Source organism: Anastrepha ludens, chromosome 3 (assembly GCF_028408465.1).
Source record: "Anastrepha ludens isolate Willacy chromosome 3, idAnaLude1.1, whole genome shotgun sequence".
Lineage (NCBI taxonomy): Eukaryota > Metazoa > Arthropoda > Insecta > Diptera > Tephritidae > Anastrepha > Anastrepha ludens.
The window spans coordinates 101,381,089-101,409,008 of NC_071499.1; the positions used below are offsets into that span (position 1 = coordinate 101,381,089).

A 27,920-nucleotide genomic window follows, 5' to 3' on the forward strand; every position below is an offset into this window, starting at 1 on the left:
TCAGTAATACCATTAATAACAATGCCGCGTCCTAGAAGATCTAATCTTTCCCAGCGGAGCCGTAATGCAATTAGGCAACGCAATATCACGAGTCAATTGCATAACCAGGCTTTGCTCTTGGTCGAAGATATGTGTTACCTCATGTGCGGCAGTTTGTTAGTTAGGTTAGGAATGCCAACGCCAGATCACGAAATGAATGACGCATTTAATAGAGAATTGGAACGTGAACGTGAATATGATCTACATGAATTAATCCAATCAGTTCAAAGGAATGTACCACTGTTGAATCCTAAGCAGAGGGAAGTCTATGATACACTGATTAATGCAATTGATGATGGAAATGGTGGCTTATTTTTTTTGGATGCCCCCGGTGGAACTAGGAAGACATTCCTCATGTCATTGATTTTGGCCACTGTACGTGCAAGATCCGAAATTGCGGTAGCAATTGTTTCTCCTGGAATAGCGGCCACATTGTTAGACGGATGCCGTACGGCTCACTCAGCCTCAAAATTGCCATTAAACCTTCAAACTACTGACCATCCAACATGTAACATTTCGAAACACTCCGCAATGGCCAAAGTTTTAGTAGGATCAAAAATCATCATATGGGACGAATGCACAATGGCGCACAAACGCGCATTGGAAGCATTAGACCGAACATTAAAAGATCTGCGCAATGACTCGAGATGTGTTGGTGGTGCAATGATTTTATTATTTGGCGATTTCCGACAAACACAAATAAATGCTTACCTAAAAGCATCAAATCTGTGGCGATATGTAAAGAAACTTCAACTGTCTGTAAATATGAGAGTTGCATTGTTGAACGATCTATCTGCTGATGATTTCTCGAAGCAATTGCTGACTATCGGTAATGGCCGTGTTCCTGTTGACGAATCGAGCGGTTTAATTTCATTTCCTCCAAATTTTTGCAATTTCGTCTCATCAAAAGACGAGCTTATCAACAAAGTATTCCCGGATATCATTGCTAACCACAAAAATACTAAATGGTTAAGTGAACGAGCAATTTTGGCGGCTAAAAATAAAGATGTAGATGACCTCAATTTTATAATTCAAAATCAAATCTTAGGTACACTGTATTCATTCAAATCTATCGACTGTGTAACAAACGTAGAAGAAGCCACTAATTATCCAACAGAATTTTTAAACTCCTTGGATGTGCCTGGTTTACACCGCACAATTTACACCTGAAGGTTGGCTCGGTAGTCATCATTCTTAGAAATTTAAACTAACCAAAACTGTGCAATGGAACGCGTTTGGTGATAAGAAAACTGATGAGCAATGTGATTCTCGTGTCGATACTTAAAGGAAAATTTAGAGATGAGGAAGTTCTTATTCCAAGGATTCCGATGATCCCAACGGATATGCCCTTTGAGTTTAAACGAATTCAACTCCCGATTCGTCTTGCTTTCGCCATAACGATCAACAAATCACAGGGCCTATCCTTGACTATATGTGGCCTCAATCTAGAAAATTCATGTTTTTCTCTTGGTCAATTGTACGTGGCATGCTCACGTGTCGGCAAACCATCCGCTTTATTTGTTCTTTCGCCTGACCACAAAACAAAGAATGTCATTTACCACAAGGTGATTGAATGAAAATCTGATTAATGAATTATTTCGAGTGTATCCGAATCTGCACAACATAGTTTTCAATTAATTTTTTCTGACATGTGTTTGAAGTACTTAATTATTATTATTTTTTTAATTTTTACTCTCATTCATAATTTTTGTATTCTTCATCATTCATCATAATAAAATACTTTTATATTTCTACTATATTAATATTATTTTGTATCATTGTATTACGTTCATCAAAGCATAAATTAGTTCAGCTAAAAGGTAACACGACATTCATTGGCTGTTAGGCGGTACGAAGTTCGCCGGGTCAGCTAGTATTCAATAAAAGTTTCACTCTACATAATTACAATTGTACAACAATTTAACAATATAAGAGCAATTTAAATCCCAATGAACAAATATTATTTTCTAGCATTCATTAAGTCGCTTGGTCGAGTTCTCTTTAAGCGTCTTTCAGTGTTTTTCCCCCTTTCCAGAAGTTTGCTGATTTCTACATTATTGTGTTCTTGTATTTTTTCAAAATGCCTTCTTGCTATTTTTTTGGTCTCTACGTCTACCTTTGCTATATTAAAAGTCCTGTGGATGTCATCATTTTTCGTGTACCTGTCAGACATGCTCAGAATTCGAAGAATCTTCGATTGTTGTCGTTGAATTTTTACTATATGAGACGTTTTAGCCGTTCCCCACACCTGTAGTCCATATAGCCAGATTGGTTTAATCATAGCTTTGAACACTAATAGCTTGTTCTGTATAGTAAGTCTGGATTTTGTGCTGATTAACCAATGAAGTTGTCGAAGTTTTTCTGTTATTTCTTTGACCTTTTGCTTAATGTGGAGATTCCAATTTAGTGTCGAATCCAAATGTGTATTTCCCAGGTATTTATTAGTTGATTTTATTGCAATTGCTTTGTCATTTATTTTAATTGGAACTGCAGTAAATTTTGTTTTGGTAGTAAACATAACCTGTACGGTTTTGTCTTAATTTATTTTTGAGCACCAATTATCGAAGCATTCCTTAATTGCGTTTGTGTATCGCTGCAGTTTTTCAGTAGCGATAGTTAAGCTTTTGTCCATTGCCAATAGTATTGTATCGTCTGCGAACGTAGAAATTGATGAATTCGTTTCGTCAAGAGGTGGTATGTCTGCGATGAACAAAACATATACGAGTAGTAGTGGTCCAAGAACGCTTCCTTGCGGAACTCCAGCGGTTATTTCATGAATATCTGAACACTGATTGTCATATTTAATATAGAAACTCCGTTCACATTTTTACTAAAGAAGCAAATGGAAATTTGCTCATTTAGAAGATTTAAATTAATAAATAAATAAAAATCAGTTAAAAGTATGAATTGTATTTTGCTGAGGACTAACTCAAATTATTTGTTGTAACAAAACTCCACAAAAATTGCTCCTTAGTATATATATGTATGTAAGGTAAAAAAAAAAAAAATTTAGAAGAGCGAATCGAAAAAATTATATTTAGGAACAAAATATTATCTAACCTAAATATTAAAATTATTTTCCTTCTTGGTAGAGCTTTACAACGTTTTTCTAACTAATGCAACTGCGAAACAAAATTCCTATTAATCTAACTGATCGCATCTGGCAAACGTTTTCATGCATAAAATGCCTACTCATACATACGTACGCGCATCAAACTTGAATTCTCAGAACTACTGATACTGATTAAACGAGTTTTTCACACATCAAGGTGTGCAAATATTTGATTTACAGATTTTGTTTGCAGTAGCAAAGTTCAATTTAACTTTCCCATACAAAAAACCAAAAAAATAATTTATGGGAATTCGTTAATGCGCAACAGAGAGTCAGAGAGTCGCGTGTTCAAAAATAATGGAAAGCAAACACATTGTAAATATGTAAATATATGCGAAGGGCGATAAAAATAACAGCAATACAAAATGCATACCTTGTTGTTGTTTTAATGCTGTGAGATAATTTGTAATACTGTATGTAAAGTGGAGAAACATTTTCTTCGTCCTGCGTTTACAAGACAAATGTAGAAGGTACTACAAGTAATCACCCAACACACTATGCAAAAGTGCAAAAGCTCATTTTTAAACAAGTACCAGATGCACTAACAAATACCCGGCAAGTGCTGCTCTGTCGTCAAGTCAACGTGTATGCGAAATTAAAGATATAAATCAGCAGATATAACGGTGATTTTTTAGCTATTATCTTTTTAAACAGTTGGTTTAAACAGCTTTCATGTTTTGTTTCACTGTCAAACATCTTCAGTTTGGTCTATAATTTAACCATGAGTCGTCTTACAAACGAACAACGCTTGCAAATCATTCAATTTTATAAAAATGCGTGTTCTGTTAAGAAAGTTTGTCGCGTGCTTCTTCCATTTTATGGCCAGTTTAATCGACCCACTGAAGTGGCTGTTCGAGCTATTGTAACTAAATTTAGAACCAAATTTACATTATTGGATATCAAACCACCAACACGCTTACTTAGAGTGCGAAGTGAAGAAAATATCGCAGCTGTATCGGCCAGTCTTAATGATGACCATCAATTATCGATTCGTCGCCTTTCGCAGCAATTGGGCCTCTGTTACTCAACAACGTGGAAAATTTTGCTAAAGGATTTAGGTGTGAAGCCTTTCAAAATACAGCTGGTGCAAGAATTGTAGTCGAACGACCTACCGCAACGCAGAACTTTTGGTGAATGGGCTCTTGGAAAATTGGCCGAAGATACACTTTTTTATCGAAAAATTGTGTTCAGCGACGGAGCTCATTTTTGGATCAATGGGTATGTAAATAAGCAAAATTGTCGATTTTGGAGTGAAGATCAGCCAGAAGAATTGCAAGAGCTACCAATGTATCCAGAAAAGGTCACAGTTTGGTGCGGTTTATGGGCTGGGGGTAGCATTGGACCGTACTTCTTAAAAGATGCGGCGAATCGTAACGTAACTGTGAATGGTGAGCGCTACCGTGAAATGACATCCAACTTTTTTTTTGCCCAAAATGCAAGAGCTTGACTTGCATGACATGTGGTTTCAGCAAGACGGTGCCACATGCCACACAGCACGCGTAGCAATGGACTTGTTGAGAGGCGAGTTTGGTGAACATTTTATTTCACGTTTGGGACCTGTCAATTGGCCACCCAGATCGTCCGCTATAACACCTTTAGATTTTTTTTTGTGGGGGCTATTTTAAAGCTCATGTCTATTCAGACAAGCCTGCTTCAATTAACGCATTGAAAGACAACATTAAAGCATTTATATGTGAGATACCGGCCGAAACATTGGAAAGAGTATGGCAAAATTGGACTAAGCGGATGGACCATTTGAAGCGCAGTCGCGGTCAACATTTGCATGAAATAATCTTCAAATATTAAATTATATGGATCGATTTAAATAAAAATTTCATGCATTTTTCTGAATTTTACGTGTGTTTTTTTCGTAAACTTTCCTATAGCTCTTAAAAACTCACCCGTTACTTCATTATTAGTCAACGCTATAACCTGGGGTGGGTTTTGGCTTACTCCCCTATTCTAAATCAGACTTCTCTAGCATTTGCTAGTGATATTTGGATTCTGGTGGTTTTGGTGTACAATTCAATGCTGATACTTTGACTTTCACAATTACACAATACCACCATGGTGCTTCAGTGCTAAATTTGAGTGAATTGCAATTTTTCTGCATTTTAAGCTTTGTCTGATACCTCATTTGGTGGCGCTGCTGGTAGTGAACAATGTCTTGTTGCCCAGCGGTTTAGTTTTGCGGGGATACTAAATCATCGCGGCATAGAGGTAACTCCTTTTCATGCAGTCGAATGCAGCTTTGAAGTCTACGCAAAGATGATGAGTGCCGATTCTCCTTTCATGCATCTTACCCAAGACTTGGACTATCGTGAATAAGTGGTTGGTTGTCGATGGTCCAAAGCTAGATTGATAGGATTTAGCCAGTTGGTTGTTGGTGAGCTTCAGCCTTTCACACAATACGCTCACTGGTAGAAGGCATGCTTTCATTCGACGATATTTGGCATAGGAGCTGAATAGCTCATGAATAACTTAGCCAACAGCGGCGGCTCCCGCTGCTTTCTTATTCTTTAAGGGGCAACGCCCAGAAAAACTTTTCAGACGCCCAAAATGCAAACTTTGGCCGCATCGTGCTTCTCTTTCATCGGGGTATGGGCGCAAATGAGCGAGATATTGAAAAATCTCTCTTTGACGTGGATTATTACAAAACGCTCGTCGACCGGAGTGAATGAAAGTACTTGGCGACGATGTTTCTCTTCCACTACAAATCCTACACCGAATTTGCGCTCCTTAACATGTCAACTGCAGTAGACGTCGCAAGGTCCAATCTTCTTCTGTTGCGTACGGTATGTCGCATCTCTTGCATGGCAGTGATGCTTTTACCCTTACGAGGACATCAACCAGTCCGGTTTTATAGCTTCCTATAAAATGGTAATTTTTGTAAAGGCGCGGTGCAAAAAATATCTTTTTTTTTCATGTGCGTGTAGCTTGGCTGTCTGCCTCGTTCAGCTACATTATAAGCCATATAAAATCAACGGGATTTTCAACAAATTCAGACTTGCCTTAACTGTGCATTGTAAAAGTGAAAAACCTATGGAATTTATCTAATATTTGTATAAAGTTTCAAATTTGAAAAATATATGGCGTTTGTTAAGCAATGAGTTATCCTTCAAAGAAGAAATAATCACCATACAAAACTGTTGGCAGGTAGTTCGGTAATAGTTGCGCTAGCGAGCAAAGTTGTAATGAAACGTGGGATCGTTTTAACACTTTGATCGGGACTGAAACCTAAAGATGAAGATCAATCTGTAATTAACATTTGGATGTTCATAAGCTCATGTAGCTTATTCTAACCATATGTTATACCGTACTCATGCTCCTCATGACAACATGTCGTACAGTAGAAAATATTTCAAATTCATTTTTAGAACTTATCATTTCAGTGAAAACCGCAAAAGAAAATGTCAAAACTGGTGTTGAGTGCTAGCATTTCGGCTGGATACACTGATCAGTATAAAGAAATATTAAAATATACATGTAACTTAAGTATTTCATGTTTTTGATGTGAAACATCTATAGGCTCACTTGTAAATCGCCCGCTCTGTGCGAAGAAATGACGAAGGTCAGTGTTTGAGTTGAAAAATGTCAAAAGGTCACAGAAAGCAGAGCCACAGCAGAAAGAAGTTTCATTACTCAATTATTTGAACCAAGTGGAACTATTTTGCAATGCCAAATTTATTGCTTTATTAATTCGAAATGAGAAGTGCAAACTTATTTAATAGCAAATTCGAGATATGCCAGTTGAAATTGAATAAAAAGTTTAAGCCTATGGAGGAAGGCATATTTTAAAGACACATTTTGATTATCATACAAAGTGACACAAAATTAATCATGCTATCGGATTATTTATATTTTTTACAAATAGTGCAGTACGTCAATCATATTTGAAATTTGTGAAGTGTAGAGCTGCTGTATAAAAACAAACAAGCAATGGCGGGCGTAAAGGTCAAAAGTCATCACTCAATATAATTTCTTTATTTAATTTTTTTTTAATTTTATTTAATAATTTTCAAATACAAAACTGGATGATTAATTTTGCGCCACCTGAAAATTCAAAAAATTTCAGCACTCAAAGCACACTTCAAAAAGAATTTCAATTGCAAATCAACAACAATCCAAGAGAATCTACTACCAAATATGGAACAACAATAGAAGCTGTACGAGTATTTGTGAGATATCTTGATAATATTTCATCCAATACTTTTGTAACGTACTTTAGTTATCATCGACCAATCGTCACAGTAATACCGGCAGAGGAAACATCGAATATAACTATTACTGAAGTCACAGATGAAAATATTTAAATTGTGGCTTGATATTAATATCGAATTTTGATATCACATGTAAATAAATGTTTATTAAATAAACTTACCATTTTCTGTAAGAAATTCGTAATACTTCATTTTTCCATCAGGCTATATTTGATTCCTGTAATAATATTATCTTTTATGCATATTACTTGTATACACATGATGTTTCTCATCTGCCAGGCGTCCCATAACGGCTCACATTTTTTTTAATACTGCGCTCAATTTGCTGACATCTCTTACGGCTTAAAGACATTTGACAGTTTATTGGATATAGCAAATGCATTGAACAATATGTATGTATATTATTAATTTTATATATAAAAATACTACAAGCGGCTTTAACATTTTTAAACAAAGAACATATAAAGTTCTTTGGTTCCAATTACATACTCATAATAAACTCACAAGTTGAAATCTCCGTGCATGAAACACCAAATAATAGAAAACGCTTTTTCTAAAAGCGTTCATTCCTCGGCAAGCAATAGCAAACCTCCGAATGTATTTCTGACATGAAGCGGCAACTCTGACCTGGAACGCTGTCCCTTTTATGCACCTGCGCATTGTAAATGTTCCATTCTAAGATATTTAGATGCGTAAGAGTGTTATTGTCTTTTTATATACCTGAAAGGTAAATTTTTATTTTGCTCCCCCCAGCTAAGCCAAGTTCGTGAAAATTAAGTCTTCTAGAAAAATGAAAAAATCTCTTAAGGGGCTATATACAGTTAGAAGGCCGAAAAAAGCGGATTTTCCTGAATTTTTTCTGAGAAAACTTTGAAATTTATTGATCGAAAAATTTGTACACATATTATGTTGTCTTTTAACTCTATTTTAAGACTTAGTATTAGTATATATATACCTATATATAATTGGCGCGTACACCCTTTTTGGGCGTTTGGGCGAGCTCCTCCTCGTATTTGTGGTGTGCGTCTTGATGTTGTTCCACAAATGAAGGGACCTACAGCTTCAAGCCGACTCCGAACGGCAGATATTTTTATGAGGAGCTTTTTCATGGCAGAAATACACTCGGAGGTTTGCCATTGCCTGCCGAGGGGCGACCGCTATTAGAAAAATGTTTTTCTTAATTTTGGTGTTTTCACCGATATTCGAACCAACGTTCTCTCTGTGAATTCCGAATGGTAATCACGCACCAACCCATGCGGCCGCCGTAGTATTAGTAAAAATATTTATTTGGAAAGGAGCTTCAGCTGATCTTCGCGAACTTCTCTCAAAAAACACGTTTTGCGGTGACACCTATATCTTTGAACTGGATCCGCTGAAATTGAAAAACCAAACAGATTTCGTTAAAGTGGTGTTGTCAATTGCATATAATACACCCTCCGCCGCTTCGGCAGCCTTTAATAAGTCGAGCCGATGTTATCTGCGGACCATTCTTCCATCTCGGGTGCTCTCACACTCTCTGAAATCGGAAATGTTCACGCACTGCTCATTTTCTTTTTCGGCATATAAGTGCGTATTGGGACCACGTGTAATTCCTATTGTCTTCATATAATACAATAGTGATGCCATCCCTTCATTAAATATACCGTCATCTTTGTATGCAGCGATTTGATTTCCGGAACAATTTAGCGAGAGATTTTCCAAATCAATTGATTGTAGCTCACGTTGTTGTTTTGTTTAAAACCACCTACATCTAAAGTCTCACTGCTGAGATCTGTATAAATCGGAAATATGGCCTCGGCAGCATCTTCTGGTAATGGCTCATAATCCTGTTTGAAAGTGGATAATTGATTGGCAGCTGCAGCCCTCTGCCAGATTCACCATGGGTCTGGTCCGTCCGGGCACTTATCGTGTTGAGGGTTTTGTCAGTTGAACAATAATGAAAATATGTGGCCCAGATAACATTATAAAGTTTTTTTAACGCAATCACAATTTCTCCGAATTGCTAAGCCATAATAAATTGTCAATTTATCGATCATCTTTCTAGTAAGTTTGCCTTTTCCACCGAGATTTTTTTTTTTTTTTTCTCCTTTTTTGTTTTCAACTTTCTCAACACTCTTTTGACACAATCTCGGAGTCGCCTGTCCATTCGTTTCTGTACGTGTCCAATACATTCTTTTTTCACAACTTCTTGATCACCGTAAGGTGCAGCATTTAAAATTACCGAGCAGTGAACATTGGAACATTTCGACGAATGAATCTACTTTCATTTTCCCAGAAGAACCAGAAGGATTTGCAGTGCAAGTATTTTTATTTCTGCATACCGTTAATTATATTCTTCGGTATGGAGTTTCTTCCACCAAGTTTCACACTGTTTGCAGTAGGCACTTTCTACAATAATTACCAGTATAGTATCCGATCAATGATGTTACACCGTACAAGGAAGGAAACTTTCGCTTTTTCCATGTACCATCGCCAGATGGTCCATCTGTCGAATGGTCATCACCTTGATGTTCGGAAGTCAAATTTTTTTCTTCATTACAAGCCTGTTAAAAAAGTTTTATGTGGCTGTTTTTACACTGGAGTGAATATTATTCATTATTAAATCGTAAGTGGGCTGTGATGTTAAAGCTCGCATGTCAATTACTTCATAAAATTTTGCTGCACCTTTTAACCGTAATCCGAGGACTCTCATGACAAATAAAAATCGTCGATTTATTTCACATGAGTGCGCGACAAAAGGGCTAGAATTTATGTTACGATCTGCACACTTATCACACTGCAAAACAATTTTAACACCAAGTCCTCGTTTATAAGCAGTTTGAAACTTAACATTTCCGTCACAGATTTCACATTTCACATATTCAGAAATTGCTGCAAACTCTGTTATTTCCTCTTGTTCTTTAAATTTTTTCGTTTTCATGTTTCCGTTTCAGCTCTTTTTGGATTAAGAACATTTTGCGGTATTTTGTTCTTGACTTACGTATGCTAAGAGCACGTTTTTGTTGCTCTTTATTACTTGGATGCTCAGCATTGTTGGAGTTCTGACAATAATAAAACAAGCAGAGATAGCAACAATTACAATTAACGCGCTCATGTGAACTTAAATTCCAAAGAAAGTGCAGAAACGCGAGATACCAGCTGCTATGCTTAAGTGGTTGTTTGACCCCCATATCATGGGGACCAACTCCACACCAGCTAAGAGGGATGCTCCATATGCGGATTGGCTAGCCATCCATCCGCTTTGCGCCGAAATCGGTGAACTTTTTATCAGATAATCCTTTAAACTACCGGATCACTGTAGTGTTTGTCAAGCGGAAATAAACGCTATTCATGAAGCTTAAAGATAAGTAGAATATTATCAACAGATATCTGCATTCTATCAGACAGCCAAGCTGCCCTGCGAGCCCTGGATGCATTCCAAATAGCATCATTGAGTGTCTTACATTGCCGCCAATCTCTTAATGAGATGGTCAAATAATATCGTATCATCTTATGCTGGGTTCCAGGTCACAGAGATATACCACGCCATTTGTTTATTTTGTTGTTTCTCAATGTGTTTTTCTGAGATCAGTGATTTTGATGATGTGGGACGGTAGGATATGTTCCCTCCTTCAGTCGACGTTCGATGCTGCTGATACCCACATCTATGCCCTTTTTGGCGAGAACTGATCGCGCTTGGCGTAGTTACAAACGATGGACGACTGGAAACGTTGGACGATCACTTTATCCGTATTTTTTGTCGCCTTCTTACTTCAAGCTGCGCTCGGAAAAGTCATCAATATTTTTATGCACCTTATACCGCTGATTCCACATCACAACAAACTTTTTTGATTTTTAATCGCTTTTGCAGCCGCGGCGTAAGATAATTTCGGCCCTTTCGAACGCGTGTTACGTATACCGCCTCAAAACGCTTCGCGTACTTCTCACTCATTTTCGTTTAGTTGCGTTTACGGGAAAGTTTCGAACGACACTTGAGTGGGACTATTATGAAGCAAAAAGCAGAATGAAGTATATCTTGAATATCCCCGTTCTTTTCTTCTGACACAGGCTGTAAATACAAAAATATTAAACATAAATTGAAGTAAAACAACTATCAAACATTGCAGGAGTTATAAAATTCAGCAGATAAAACGCTCATCATCGGACTCCAATTTTCCTTTATTAAAATAATTAAAATGTACAAAAATGCGGATCGAGACGAAGACTCTACTTCGAATCTTACTATCAACAACTGACCCGATTAAAGTAGTCGATTGACCAGAAGCGTCCAAAATAGGCACATGAGGAGGTTGTTGCACTCCATCAAGTCAATCGTAGGACATGCAAATCTTTAATAACGCACCAGAAGCTCTCAGAAATTAGATGATAGCCCACATCGCACAAGATGTTTACTCTAGATCTGGCATCAAGCACATGACCTTTTCAAGCGTTTGCAAAATGTGTGTGATGATACAAAACTGGACTTGTGAGAATAGGGACGGAAACCAATAGGGACGGGAACTTCTTCAATCATCATACGAAGAGAGATCAATAAGTACTCGTGAAAGAAATAAAGACACCATTTTTTCAAAAAATTTTTTTTTCTTTTTCACCATAGTCTCCTTATAGAAAGGTACACTTCTCCCAACGCGCCGGCCAATTTTTTAACCCCTCCAAAAATAAGATTTGTCGAACTCTCCAAAATATGTATGCCTCTTTCTCGGCGATGACTTCCTCGTTTCAATTACAGTTTTCCCCGCGAGCCATTTCCTTATGTTAGTGATCAAAAAAAAGTCGTAGGGAGCCATATCGAATGAATACGGGGGTGCGACGGCAATTCATAACGCAGTTCATACAGTTCGGCGACGACAACTCCAGATGAGTGTGCTGGTGCGTTATCGTGGTGAAACAGCACCTTTTTTTCGCAAAATGCGTTTCTCCCTAATTTTTTTGTGAAAGTTGTCCAATAACTCACTATAGTATTGTCGGGCCGACACTTTTTTCATCGCCAACTTATCATGTAAAATATTAATTGCCGTTTCGGTCGATCAGAGAGAACCATGCCGTGGGAGGTTTGAAAGATTTTCTCGGTAAAACAGATGTTCGCCCACGTTTAAATTCGTTGAACCAATATCAAACTATCATCTTAGATGGCAAAGCGCCCCCAATGACAGCATCGACCTTTTTCTCCCATCCAAAAACATAAAGCGAACTACTGAACGATACTGCTCTTTTTCCATCTTAGCGCAAATCATGAAACACGTCTTACTCAAATAACTGCAAAATCCAAACTGACCTATCAATTAGTCTGAAATTATACAAATTAGTCTTAAAATATATGCCATAAAAAAAATTGACAAATTATTAAAACAGGTCCAGAATTCTAACTAAGTCTGAATTCGTAGTGCTTCAATGGATCATAATTGCTTCCAACTTAACTCACTTGACTCACTTTGCCCGCTTGCGTGTCCTGTTTGTGTGTCTTTATCTGTTCATTACGAGTCTTTTGTGTGGGTTTGAATACATCTGTACCATTTGCGCCTTTTTGTTTTGCCACAATGCAATGCCGGCAAATGAAATGAGTACACAGAGAGCACACAAATACAAACGCACAATTGAACAGCTTTAGAGGCACCAAGCCTTTTGTGCTACATGACTGTCGCATATTGAAGGATGTCTTTCATGGCACTAAGTTACGTATACCGGCACAATGTACGCACATTTCATCACCTGCTTACCATCCTATATATCATTAATGAATGCACACCCGTCGCGTCGGCTCGGTTACTTCGCCGTCGGTGATGCAAATATTCACCAAAATCTGAACTAACTAACTAACTCTTGGTTAGAAGCCATATATTTTGCCTATAATATTGAATAATTTCTGGCGTCGACTCGATGAAACTGAGTGCGAACGTAAGATTTTGAGTGGAGGCTGCGCAAACTCGAGTAGAAACAGTTTGACCCAATTGTTCACCATAATTTTCTGTTGGTAAGTGCAATATAGATTTTTTTATATGAACTTAAAAAGGCGGAAAAGTGGCTAGGTTAGGTTAGGTTGAAGCGGGTGTCCTGTGGGACACACTCAGGCTCATATCCCATTGTGATGCCGCGTGGGGAGCTTGTGCCTATCTCTCCTAAGTGCTTTTCAAAATTTTTAAAATATCTCTGATTTCTGTGGAACTGAGGACTTCTAAATCATTAAAAAATTGTCTACCCAGAATAGTAAACCTGCGTCTGGATAGAGCAGGGCAGTGACACAGTAGGTGTGAGAAGTGGCTAAGCAATGCTCTATTTCAGACTGAACTGAAACCATGAAACCTTACAAACTGCACTCATTCTAAAAAAGTAAGACTGCTAGTGAAAATAATTGTATAATGACTTCTAAATTATAATAAACTTTAGCTTTAAACCTCCGAGCATTGATATAAATGTACAACGTTACAAGAATTATTACTCCACGACACATAAAGCATTTAATAGAAGTAAAGTGCAGTCAGCTGGCACTAATTTCGTTGCCATTCAAAGTGTTTAAGTTAATTTCTATCAAAGCAATAATTCTAAACACCTTGGTAATTTATGTTGGCACTCCTTGTCTCTATGCAAACTTGTAGCCTGCGGGTGTCGACTGTGCCAACGGCTTACATACTCGACACATTAGAACGAGCGATGGGTGGTTGATGACCTGTCATCTTGCTACTGATAAAAATTATAGGCATAACTCGTTGTTAGTAAATAAATTCTCTGTATTATGATAATATTGGTATAGCTCAATTACGTATGGAACAAAATATCAGCCAAATGGCCGCCACGACTTCGGCGGCACACCTCCATCCGATGGTCGAAATTTTCGATGACGCTGAGGCATAATTGAGGTTCTATGCCGTTAATGTGCCGAGTTATTTCATCCTTTAACTCTTGGATTGTTGCTGGCTTATCGACGTACATCTTTTCTTTTAAATAACCACAAAGAAAAAAGTCCAACGGTGTGAAATCACATCATCTTGACGGTCAATTGACATCGCCGCGACGTGAGATTATTCGGCCATGAAATTTTTCGCGCAAAAGAGCCATTGTTTCGTTAGCTGTGTGACAAGTGACACCGTCCTGTTGAAACCACATATCGTTCACATCCATATCTTCCAATTCGGGCCATAAAAAGTTCGTTAACCTCTCACGATAGCGAACACTATTCACAGTAACTGCCTGACCGGCCTCATTTTGGGAAAAATACGGTCCAATGATGCCGTCGGCCCATAAACCGCACCAAACAGTCACTCTTTGTGGGTGCATTTATTTTTCGGCAATCATTCTTGGATTATCATTCGCCTAAATGCGGCAATTCTGCTTATTGATGAATCCACTGAGGTGAAAATGTGCCTCATCACTGAAGATGATTTTCTTCGATATGCATTTTGATTTGAACGCCCGTTTTCATAATAAGTCTGAATAACTTCAACGCGTTGCTCGATTGTATATCTTTCCATGGTTCAAATTGAATTAGTCTGAAATTGGAAAATGTCAAATGAAATGCAGAAAAAAACTTGACGTTTAGGTGTGGTTCACATTCAACATCGGCCCTTAAGCCACCCTTTATTGTGGAAATGCAAGAAAAAGGGAAAGAAAATAAGCCGTTTGGATAAAAGCACCCGAACGGCAGATGATTTTTTATAAGAAGCTTTTTTATGACAGAATTATATTCGGAGGTTCGTCATTGGCAGCCGAGGGGCGATATCTATTATTTTGTGTATTTGTCCCGTGTGATAGGCGCCCCAATATTAGAGAAAAATGCTCGTTCTCTAGTTGAAAGAACTGGCATCGCTCTTTTTATGGTTTTGATTATTTGGTCATTAATAGGTAATCTAATTCAAGTTTACTGTAACAGAGTTTAAATGGTGTTCATTTTTGAGATCAACTATAAACTTTTTCTTAACTGCTGGAGTATATTTTAAATATAAATAGTCTTTAGCCCGAAAGGTTGACTTTCATATAGGGCCCAAGCTCGGTTCAGTAAAGCTTGCTTTTATAAGAATTCATTATAAATTTTGCTCACTCTTTAACAGCATCACATAGTAAATAAATAACATGACGATGTGATTGCCAATTGTGAATACACTTATCCGACGCTCTGTTCCGCTTTTCCACTGGAATGTTAATTCGATTCTTGTCCTAAACCGGTACAAGATTGAGTCTGTGCAAATGTTAATCCAGGTGGCGCTGCTTTTGGCAAGGAACCCAACAAATTTTACGAAGAAAGAGTTTCACCTATAAGTCTATGTATGTAAGCATGAAGGCACTTCACTCAGACATTAAAGAACACTGACGTTAATAATTGAAAAAAGCAGAAAATCGTGTAAACTAGTGATGGGCAAACTAAGCACATTTGCACTGTGCAGCAGCGTGTGCTTCTGCGTGCTTAAAAGTGCTAGGTGAAGGGGGATAACAAAGCACAGGGAAGAAACGGAAAAATTGAGCGAGTTGTGTCTGTGTTTGTATCCTGAATGAGAGAGCAATTATTCATGAATTCTTCCCAGGGATGCCAACTTTTAACTTCATATCAATAAATTTCTAAAAAAATAGGTTTTTTTGGTAGATTTTTCTTCAATAACTAAATTTAATACATACTAAACTTTCTATTATAATAATGAATTAAGATAATGAACAACAATGAACAAGCAATTAAACATTTCAAAAGTTCGCGTAATACTGTTTTTTAATTGCTAGATGTAAAGACGATTAAGGCCTCTGAAAATATTTAATTTGAGATTAAACTAAAATCTTACACATTGGAAAGCAATGTCAGTTAAATCTTCAATAATATTGATCACTGCATATACTGACGAATCTGTAAATTATTCACACTTATCTTATGATTACTTAAATAGTTTTTGAGATCGGATATATTTTTGTAAATTGATTTTTTTGAATTGAACTAAGAAATCCGGAAAATCAAACTTTTTAGCAAATTACTTTATAAAACTGCAAACTCTCTTCAGCTACCGAAGTTTGTCAAATGTTTCAGAATTTTTAGCTACTATATGATACCATTTCTTCTTTTATTTTTCATAAAAAGTGGACGTGATTGACAACTAATTTCGCCCATATAAATCCAATACACTCTGAAATGCACAACTGCGTATAAAAATAAACAACCAAGAGTATATACATATGTATATAAATCATAAATAATAAAATCAACAATACCCAAAATTGATTCCCACATTTAACAACTGCGGCAACTCTTACTCATAAGTTTTGACATTTCATAAATAAAATCCGTTTTTTCGTAATTTCTGCACTTTTTGACGATATTTTTTAAGACCGTAAGTTACGTATTATTTTCGCATAAAAAACCACTAATATTAAGTGTATTTGTATGGTGTGGATGCAGTGAAAGCGCTGAAAATTCTATTTAAAAATTTGAAACGGCGAACGGCAAAACAAAGTGCACAGTGTTCGACTGCCGACAAAAACATAATTTTATTTCTAATGTGTAATATATTACTCTGTTTTAACTTTTAATTTAGATAAATAAAGTTAAATAAAATATGCAATATAAAACATTTGGTTCAGCATGACCTCAAATAAAAGAACAATGTTAAATTTGAGTCCGAAGTGGAGTGTAACTTTTTTATGCAAATATGTAGACGGAGAATCATAATGCCTTGTATGTGAAAAACGTGAGGTGTGTAAGGTTTTTAACATAAAGAGACATTATGAGCTGCACAGGAGTGAATATGATGAATATGTAGGAGAAGAAAGGAAAAGTATGTACAAATCCTTAAGTCTAAATGAAGAGCCCGATTCGATGTGCCAAATTACAGAAAGTCGAAAAAATTCAAATTATTAAATTTTTTTTTTAATTTCTTAGGAAAGCGAAGATTACGTTGTAGATGCATAGCGTGCAACTTATAAAATCGCGTTAAATCTTGTTCGTGAGAATCGTGCATTTTCGGATGGTGAAGTCTTGTATATTAAAAGCAGTAGGAATTTTGTCCCCTTATCTCGTAGAACTCTAAGCAGACGAGTAGATGAAATGGCGGAAATTACAGAATCGCAGTTAAAAGAGCGTATAAAATCATTCACAGCGATTTCATTGGCAATTGACAAAAGTACGGATATATCCGACATAGCCCAATTAGCGATTTTTATCCGAGGAGTTGATGCCCACCTAAATATATGCGAAGAACTTTTGGACATTATTCCAATGAAAGGGACGACTAAAGGTGAAGATTTATTTCAATGTGTTAATGAACATGGTATTGAACGCATGGGTGTATCATGGCGAAAAGTGGTTTGCGTTGTCATCGATGGTGCGAAATCCATGAGCGCATTCAAACAAATTTCTCTAATCATTTTTGTGTACTTTGTCATACTGTGCGCATTGTCATATGCGTGTGATTTGAATTTGAGAGCAACTAAGTACTCACCAAGAATACCCACTCTGCTATGATAATTTCCTCAATGTTTTTTGAAAAAATCCTCTATTTTTTTTAATGGAAACATGTATAAATTGTCCTTTTTAACAAAATAAAATGTATAACATCCATTGTTTAAATAAAACATGGCTGGTTGAGATTACTGTTCGCTGTTCTGACCAGCATTCTTTAAAAAAATGCACTAACATAAAAACATACGATATACATACATACTTATATGTAAACGAAGACAATTTTTTCATTCAGAAAAATATACACCGATTTGTCAGTACAAATTTTTCTCCACATAGTTTGAAACTATGAAACTTTGACATGCGAATGTTCAAACTTCTTGATTATAAAATCGCCTATGCTTCTTGATTACAAAAATTATATTATAAAAGTAAATAAAATAGAAATTTGCAAAGATGATGTTAATATTCAAAGAAGCGTTTCCAATAAAAAAAACGAAAAGCATTTTATTATTTAATATGAACGATCTAGCAAATCCCAACACTTCAAAATCCCCTAACATGGTATGAAGTCCCCTTATCTGGTAACTTTGCTATTGGCAAAGCTTCACTCTCTTTTTTACAAACACATATGCGTTGCTCAGAACTGATTAATATACGTACACGCCTATTGCTTACCCTCCTGATGTAAGTTTGTCGCCCCCTCATCTAGCACTTTGCTAGCACGCTCTGCTGCGAGCGTGCCACTCTGCTGCCCGTCCCTAGTGTAAACAGAATAATTCATTATTAATTCTACAATATTTCAAAAACTTCTATCTGAACTTGGACATGAGCAGTTGGCCAGAAGAATATGACAGGTGGTATTATGCTCTGGAGCGATTGGAGGTTGAATGCTAACTTCAAAAGTAATTTTATTGATTTTTACTAAAATACTTTCTCAAATTCGATAAAACTCACACAATTAGAAAATACAGTTGACAACCAAGGATGATAGATTTACAAGTTTTGCTTTTCAGCTATGGTGGAAAAGAAAATTTGAGAGGAATTTCGGCTGATACGTCACTTGGCAGATTCCACAGCCGAACTCTGCACGATGATTTCACATGTATTCACACACTCGTCCAATCAGTCATTGTTCAGATAGCAACGAAGTGTCATTGGTTGATTTTTTCGTATATAACGAATACAATTTCAGTTTTTTTGTAAGATTCTGTAAAATTCGCTCAGAGCGGAATAACGGAATGTTAAAGAGCACACCTTCCCAATTCTCTTCACCATGCAAAGGTACATTAAAAATTCGCAATTGCACAAGGAACTGCGGCGCCAGAGTATTTCACTAGAACAGACTGAAAGAAATTGACGAAAGTTTTCCCGTTGCTCCTTCAGACTTCTGAGACTTCAGTAAAATAACCAGGAATATATGTACTATCGGCAGGAGTACCTTAGGAGTTCACATGCATAGTGATATTCGGGATCCTGTAATACTTAACACGTTGAGTGCCACCATACAACAAAAAAATGGGGTTCGTCCGGCCACGATTTTTTTTTTTTACATAATACAATAGACAACAATTCTGAATATCCGATTTTTCTTAAAATATATGTAATATTTGATAAATAGCGGTACTTTTTGTTTATGGTGACACGTTGGTCTCACAGGGCCAGGAGATTGACCTGTGCCACATGAGACCAACGTGTCACCAAACATTCTTCTTTGCGCTTTAAACCGCTTGCAAGCTTTAGCGTTTATTTTGATTTCAAATTGTTTGACTGAATTATTAGTTAGTGATTCTGTGTGCGTCGGTGAAAAAGTAAAAAAATGTCGTCTTATGAAAAAAACAAGAGCATACACTTGTGCTATGGCAAGAACTTATGTCCGATGAGGAAAATGAGAGGAGTGATACGTTTGCTAATAATGATACATCGGATGAATATCAACCAAGCTCAAGTGATTCCCACTGTAGTGAATATAGCGAACCACCTCCTCGTAAAAAAAGAGCAGAAGTAAATCCTGAGGATGAACCATCAACTTCAAGACGCGAAATGGACGCTATTGATCAAAAGTTTTCGAGTGTTATTGAAAATTTGCAATTTTCCGATTCCGAAGAAGAAAATGAAGAAGTAAATTTATCTGAAAATATAGCAAACATATCTCACACAAACGAAAGGAGTACCTTTGACTGGTATCCTGCAGATGGAAACAAATTTAAAACTTTTTCTTTCACCGAAGAGTCTTCTGGCTTTCAAAGTAAGCTATACGATATGTACAATAAAGAGCCAGTGAACTTCTTCAAATTGTTTGTAAGTAACGATATATTGGACCTAATTGTAAGTTGTCGCCATTGGAAGCAGGTAGATATATTCAATATCTAAAATTGTTTGTGTTTACTTACTGGAAACAAATCGCTATGCTTCTCAATGCACCCAGAAAGACTCTTTGCCGAATTCCCGTATTCAAAAATGGACACCAACTAATCGTAATGAAATTGAAAAACTTATCGGTATAATCATCTGGATGGGGTTGTGCCCATATCCTTCATTGCTATCATATTGGCAGAAAAAGTCGATTTATCAGAATTGCTTGCCCAGCATAATGCCAAGAAATCGTTTTCAATTATTGCTGAAAATGCTGCATTTCAACAATAATGAGGATCTGACAGAAAATAGGTTACATAAGCTTTCACCATTAATAGAAAAACTTCGGGAATCATTTCAGCAACATATTATTCCATCTGAATATGTCTGTATCGATGAAACACTTGTACCCTTTCGCGGAAGACTAAAGTTCCGCCAGTACATTGCAAATAAAAGACACAAGTTTGGAATTAAACTATTCAAGCTGTGATTGGAATACGGGTATACCTATGATTTCAAGGTATACTGTGGAAAATTGAAAGATGAAAACATGAGTGAACCATCTAAAGTTGGCATTGACCTTATGGAAAAACTACTTGATCAGGGTCGTACACTTTGTACATATAACTATTATACGTCTGTTAGCTTGGCAAATACTTTACTGCACGTTAAAACGCATTTGATTGGTACTCTGCGATAAAACCAAAAATTTAATCCAAGAGAAGTAATTCAAAGAAAACTGAAGATAGGAGAATGTATATCCATGGAATGTAAGGAAGGTATTGTGGTTCAAAAGTGGAAAGATAAGTACGAAGTATGGGGAAGAAATGATAAAAGTAAAACAAAGACAACGAGAAGTATTGAAACCAAAAAATGTAGTTGAATATAACAAATACAAATCCTACATAGATATATATGACCAAATGAAATCTTACAATACCTGTCTTCGCCGTTCTTTGAAATGGTATAGGAAACTTGCCACAGAACTAATAACAGGAACGGCTTTAGTGAATGCTTTTGTGGCTTATAAAGAAATAACCAATGAAAAACTATCAATAACAAATTCAAGGAAAAAATTGTTGAAAGTTTAATAGAAAAGGATCATGAATTGGATGTACCAGAACCAAAAGCTCATAGATTGGAAGATCTCGGTCGATCAAAACGCCGTCGGTGTATAATATGCTACAAAAGAATAGCTGAAGAGTCGGGTAGAGAACAGGCTACCAGGAAAACACCGCAAACCACATTGAAATGCGTAGCATGTGAAAAATACTATTGTCTTCAATGTTTCTTTGACTGCCATAAATAACACAAAATTCAATAAATTGATGTAAAAATGTTAATGTACTTGAAGTGAGTTTATTTTTTTACTTTTTTTCGTAATGAATTGATTTAAAATTATTTAGGTATATGAATTTGACTGTAACTAATAAGTCTATTTTAATCAAAACCTGTATCCAAAAGCTATTATTTCTCAATAAAAATATAAATAAAACCTAGACGAGTAAAAAAATCCGTTAATTTTAATCACTTTTTGAATAGGCCATATGATGCCACATTGGTCTCATACCCATAGGCCAAGCAGCATAAACAATGCAATGGCTCTAGTATGGCGGGAATACACTACTACTAATAGCCTCTTTGAAGCAGCTGCATCAGCACGAACCGAAATCTCACACATTATACCGTGAGACCAAGAGTCACCACGAGGCCTGAAAGTCTCTTCGCACTGTGAGACCAACCTGGACTCAAATGGCACTCAACGTGTTAATGTGCTGACTCCGTGTCTGTTTCAGTCTTAACAATCAACGGTTTGAATGGTGAGATTATTACAATAGCCGTTTTTCTAACAGCTCCCAAGGCAAACACCTTCACTGTGTTGTAACGTCTCCTCAATAACTCATCTATTCCTGTAAATATTTGCTGGGATTAAGTTTTGCCTCTGAAAGGGTAATGAGAATTATGCCAAAAATCTACTCAAATTTTCGCCATCGCTTAGCACATTCAGTGACCATCGTGCATTCACTGGTGATTGCTGAAACATAATATTATCATAAAATAAAAATAATTGGAGGATAATTCCGCTGATACCAACTTGTAATTATATTTGTTTAGGCAAATCCTTTTTAAATACCAGGATAAAGTTTCGCCAACAGTTTGTATGAAAAGCTGTTTTATTTTCTCAACTGGCAAATTTAATATTGCCGCATTTTGCTAGAATCAGAAAGAAGACAATAAATTTGACGCTTTCAAACTTTCACGCAAACTAATCTAAAAGGCTAATTAACCCAACGCTGTTGGGGTTAAAAAAGTTTGTTAACAGTGCGGTGGGACTTGCTGCACTCCAAAACCTAATGCGGCTTAAAAGAAACGAAACATGGCCACTAAGCGTAATTGATTCAATTTGAGCAAAGTGACTTTTATATGAACAAACTTTTACACTACAATAACAGTAATAATATTAGTAGACTACAAGCTTCCCTACTTGCAAGTACTGCCGCCTGGAAGACACTGCAGGCATTAGGGAGGCGCACCGATTTTTCAATTTAAAGTTAGAATATACACCAGCTCCAATACCACAATCCATTTTTGAGCCATCTTATAGACTGTAGTATCGAAGCTGTTAAGTGAGAGTCCCTTATTCTTTTCCGTCGGAGATGGAATGAGAGTGGCAAAGTTTCTATTGAATGTTACCCTCGGGATGATACGAGGGGTGCCTTTTATATGACGGGATTAGAGAACAAAAACAAATTTTAATCATCGAAAATTACTTTATTGATTTTCAAAATAATCTCCATGAAGATCTATACACTTTTGCATGCGTTTGAACCAATTGTCGAAGCACTTTTGCCACTCTGAATGAGGTACCTCCAAAACATGCATTCTGAATGCCGCAACCGCTTCTTCAGGTGTCGAAAAACGTTGACCTCTCAGTTTGTTTTTTACGTACGGGAATAAAAAGTCATTCGGTGCCAAGTCAGGACTATACGGCGGATGACCCATTAATTCGATGTTTTGGGTGCTCAAAAATGCAGTTGTTTGAGCCGATGTGTGAGAGCTCGCATTGTCCTGGTGAAGAGTGATCCGTCTTTGGCGATTAGTTTTCCTAATTTCTTGGAAGACAACTGGCAAACAAATGGTTGTGTACCACTCAGAATTTACTGTTCTGCGTTGTTCTAGTGGTACGGTTGCGACATGTCCAGTTTTTCCGGAAAAACAGGTGACCATTTGCTTGGAAGTGCTTCGTGCGCGAACAACTTTTGTTGGATTTGGCTCATCTTGAAACACCCATACATTCGACTGCTGTTTACTTTCGGGCTCATACGCGTAAATCCATGATTCATCACCTGTCACGATGCCTTAGACGTGTTTCGAAGCCCCGCGATCGTATTTTTTGAGCATATCCTTCGACCAATCAATCGACACGAGCCTTTTTTTGAGCGATTGACAAATTGTGTGGGATCCAACGCGAACACATTTTTTTGACAGTCAAATGTTTATGCAATATTGAATGTATGCTGGTCCCACTAATGCCTAAGATTGTCTCAATCTCACGATAGGTCACATGACGATCTTGTAATATCAGTTCGCGCACAGCATCAATGGTTTTCGGAACAACAACTGATTTTGGACGACCTTCACGAAATTCGTTTTGGAGTGAACTACTCCCACGATTGAATTCACCATACCATCGATAAACACTGGTCCTTGATGGAGCTTCATCGCCAAAAAATGAATTAAGTTCATCCATGCAATGTTGCTGAGTTAATCCACGTCGAAAGTTGTAAAAAATAATCGCACGAAGATGTTCACGATTTCATTCCATTTTTGGACCGAGATGAATCTTTCAAGTTTCTGTAAACAACACAAATAGCGCTCGTATTTCAAAACGTTCCAAGTACATAAAAGCCAAAAAATGTCAAACTTTGCGATACAGCTGTCAGTTGCTAGACTGCACCACCAGGATTGCCAAATCCCGACATATAAAAGGCACCTCTCGTATAATCAGTCCTCTCCGAGGTATACTGGGTTTGCCGCAGTAATAGGTTGTTGTCAAGTTTTTTCCTTCTAGCGACCCGCTTCATTTAACCTAAATGCACTCATGGTATGTAGATCTACTAGAATAACGTGTTTCAGTGTGTTGAGAGTCTCCCTAGGATATGATCTAATTGCAACGACCGCTTTGCACAGACTGATTTGTATTTTGCTAAGTAATTTATTGTTGTAATCTCTTCCAAGAGTTTTCCACTAAACTACCGAACTGTATAACAAAAATTCATCATGTAACCGTCTTATACAGCCATATGTACGAGTACTTTAAGTGGAAAATCCAGTATTAAGTGTGATTAACAAGAAAAAGATTCAGTATCGTTGTTTTGGGACGTTGACCTCTGCGAACTTGCTGCAAACGAAAAGTCGGCGTTAAAGAGTCTTCAAGATGAGTTTCATCAAGTGTTGTCTTGTCATTTTGTGGTCCTAGCTGATATATATCTAAGAGGTTAATAACAGAGTGGATATACTCAGAGCGCGCTAAGTACTGGGATTCATTGAGGGGCATCAGGCCAGCAAAACCGATTTAATATGGCTAACCTTAGGTGTTTTACAGGTTTCCCTTATCGAAAGTCGACTGCGTTTGCATTTGCATCATAAAGGACTGCATGTATGAGTAAGAATGCCGACCAGGTCTGGATCCGATGAAATGCCTCAACAAGTTGTATGTGAATGCCCGGTATTGGCTGGAGTCTAGAGCGATTAAGGGTATCTTAGCTTACATTTGGGGCTTAAAAGTGCCTTGAGTGCGGGCTAGTGATGTTGTATTGAGAAATATATATCTTCTAGCTCACAATATACCTCCGCTCTAGGGTTACTCAACCACTTAATATGCCATAAATGGTAAATTAAACCCTAAACATCCATTACCAGTAATTTATACCATGGCGTGGTAAAATTTAATAGAATGTGCACATTATATCCTGCCTTAAATTCAACGCTGAAAATCTTTATATAAAATAAAATCAAATAACTTCATGGCATGCGGTGATAGCATTCAACTGAAAAAATAATTTTCAACTCTTATTTTCATTGAAGTATAAAGCGGCTGTATAAGTTCTCTGACATATTCATACCGATCTGCGTGCATAAATTTAAATAATCCTACATATCTACGTATAAGCAAACTTTTGTAAAAAAATCAATCCCACATATTTAATTGCTTTGGTTTGCACTGTTGAAATTATTTATTCTCGCAGCTCAACTGCAATTTTTTTATGTCAAGTGTGTCACCACTGGTTAGCCTTTTGATGTCAAATAGTAGCTTATCCAGAATATTTTTCGAAATAATAGCGTCCGTACATCGAAAATTGTTATTACTTTTCACATATACATACATACATATATAAGGGCATAATCGTACGCCCAAAAGGCCGTGTATGCATGTAAGTGTGTTCAGTTACATACACACAAACAGTGGCTGTTCTGAAATTTGCCCTGAAGGTAATTTATAATTTTTATGGAAGTAGTGCAAAACATGTGCAGAGTGAAATGGTTGGCCACAAAGTCGTCAACATATTAAAAATTAAAATTAAATATAATTTGGTTGGTTGGTTGGTTCGAGTGGTGATTCTTCCAGAAACAAACTAGCGCTTCCGCACCATTTTGTTGCCACATCCTCGTTACCAACTTGTTTACCAGTTATTTACGGCATGACTATATCCAGCCTGTGCGATTTAAAAACGTTATTAGATTGTTGATATCTAAGCCAGGCAGTTGTTCGAGCCCATCGCACAGCGGTTTGCCCAGGGTTAACCCTTAACTGGTATCGTGGGGGCCGCGCAGACCCCACGCGTTTTATTTTTTTGAATTTCTTAAAAACTACGCATAGTACGCGGCTGCCATTTTGAGTAATCTCATTACGTCGCGACACGGGGCCCCAGTTCCGTAAGTGTTTAGTAAATATTTTATTTAACTTATTTGTTTGCTTTACAGTTATTTTGCTAAGATGGCGAGAGTAATAGGACTATAGAAGAAATACTGAACGAGGATTCTGACTCGGAATCAGTACTCGGTGGCCATCTAGAAGAACAAATCAGTGACATTGATGGAATTAGCGATTGTGAGGAGCCGTCAACACAAGACTCAGATAGCAGTGAGGATCTGGGTCCAGAAATTGAAGCATGTTCTTCAAAGAGTGAAGATGAACCTGTTGCAGGACCGAGTCAGAGCAGTTACTATGGAAAAAATAAATACAAATGGTCTAAAAATCCACCAGCAGCAACATAACATCGTTAGACAAAGACCTGGATTGATTGGTCCAGGAGCGTCAAAAAATGAGATGACTACCAAAGAATCATTTGAACTACTTATAGATGGTAATATTATACAAATTATATTATAACTAACTATACAAACGAAAAGATTACAGAGAGTTCAGAAAAGTATTCCAAAGGTGCGTTTTGGACAAATCATGTTTCTGAAACGGAGATGAAAGCTTTTATAGGTCTTATGTTACTGGCCGGGGTATTCAAATCTGGACATGAAGATGTAGAATCTTTGTGGGCCACAGACGGAACTGGTCGCGAAATTTTTAGAACAACCATGGCATTGAAAAGATTTTTGTTCATTTTGGCAAATCTACGGTTTGATGATATTGCATCAAGGGAGGAACGAAATACTGTAAATCGGGCGGCATTGATTTCTGAAGTGTTTGACAGATTTATAGAAAATTGTCAGAAGAATTACAGTTGTTCGGAATATATAACCATTGGCGAAATGTTATGTCCATTTCGAGCCGATGTTTGTTCCGGGTTTACATGAAATCAAAGCCTGCTAAATATGGCATCAAAATGTTATGCCTATCTGATGCTAAGACTCACTATTTATATAATGCTCTCATATATACTGGGAAACAGCACGATCGTACCAGGTGTCAACAATCCATACCTACACAATCCGTACTACAGTTAGCTACTCCAATTTTTGGATCAAACAGAAATATAACAGCAGATAATTGGTTTTCTTCAGTGGAGCTGGTAGATACATTGCTGGAAAAGAATTTGACTTATGTTGGGACATTTAGAAAAAATAAACGTGAAATCCCCTCCCAATTTCAAATACTGAAAAAAAAATGAAAAGGAAGAACTACATAAAATCAGCTGGGATGGAACTAATAAAAGAACATGTCATAAATCGGAAAGCTGAGTATTCAATGTACCCACGAGAACTGCGAGAAAAGATTGATCGTTTAGTAGCATCTTATAATATAACTGCAACATCTGTGACTAATTCCACGCCTGAAGTTGCCACCTGCCGAAATGATCTAAAAAGAGGGCGCTGTTACTTATGTGATAGAAAAAAAGACGGGAAATTTGTTACAAAATGCAATAATTGCAAGCATTTCATTTGCAAATTGCACAGTAGCACAAAAGTACTGTGTGATAGTTGTCAACACTGAAATTAGTCCACTTATAATGTTCCTAAACACTTCGGTTTATAATTTTGTGTTGATTTTTTTCTAATACGTTGAAATACTTATGTTTTAGTTTATTTTTTCAAAGTTGATTTTATAAGAAATAAGAAAACATATATATGTTAGCTAAAGACTTTCGAAATAATAGTTTTTTTTTTATTTTTATAGTGGTAAGAAAAAAATACCTAAAAATTTTCCAAATTTTCTGATCTCTTGTAGTAAATAAGTTAAAAGAAGTATATAAATAAAAACTTACAATATTAATTTCATAAAACAAGCTTGTTATTTGTCCTATCAAAATAATTCTTGAAAAAAATTGTAGACATTTGTATCCTAGAATCTAATTTTAATAGGGTGCCG

The 27,920-nt window shown here is 36.8% G+C and overlaps 1 protein-coding gene across 1 annotated transcript; it reads left to right on the forward strand.

The window, feature by feature from the left end:
- Positions 1-192: 192 nt before the first annotated feature.
- Positions 193-26,374, forward strand: LOC128857621 (uncharacterized). Its single transcript, XM_054093371.1, has 2 exons — positions 193-1,087; positions 26,094-26,374. The coding sequence occupies exons 1-2, from the start codon at positions 193-195 to the stop codon at positions 26,372-26,374; spliced, it is 1,176 nt and encodes a 391-aa protein (XP_053949346.1).
- Positions 26,375-27,920: the final 1,546 nt, after the last annotated feature.

Coding starts and splice junctions, on each gene's coding strand:
- LOC128857621 (XM_054093371.1), top strand. CDS start 193: ATGAATGACGCATTTAATAGAGAATTGGAACGTGAACGTGAATATGAT. Junction 1,088..26,093: donor AATTCAAAATCAAATCTTAG/GTACACTGTATT, acceptor TATTTTGCTAAG/ATGGCGAGAGTAATAGGACT.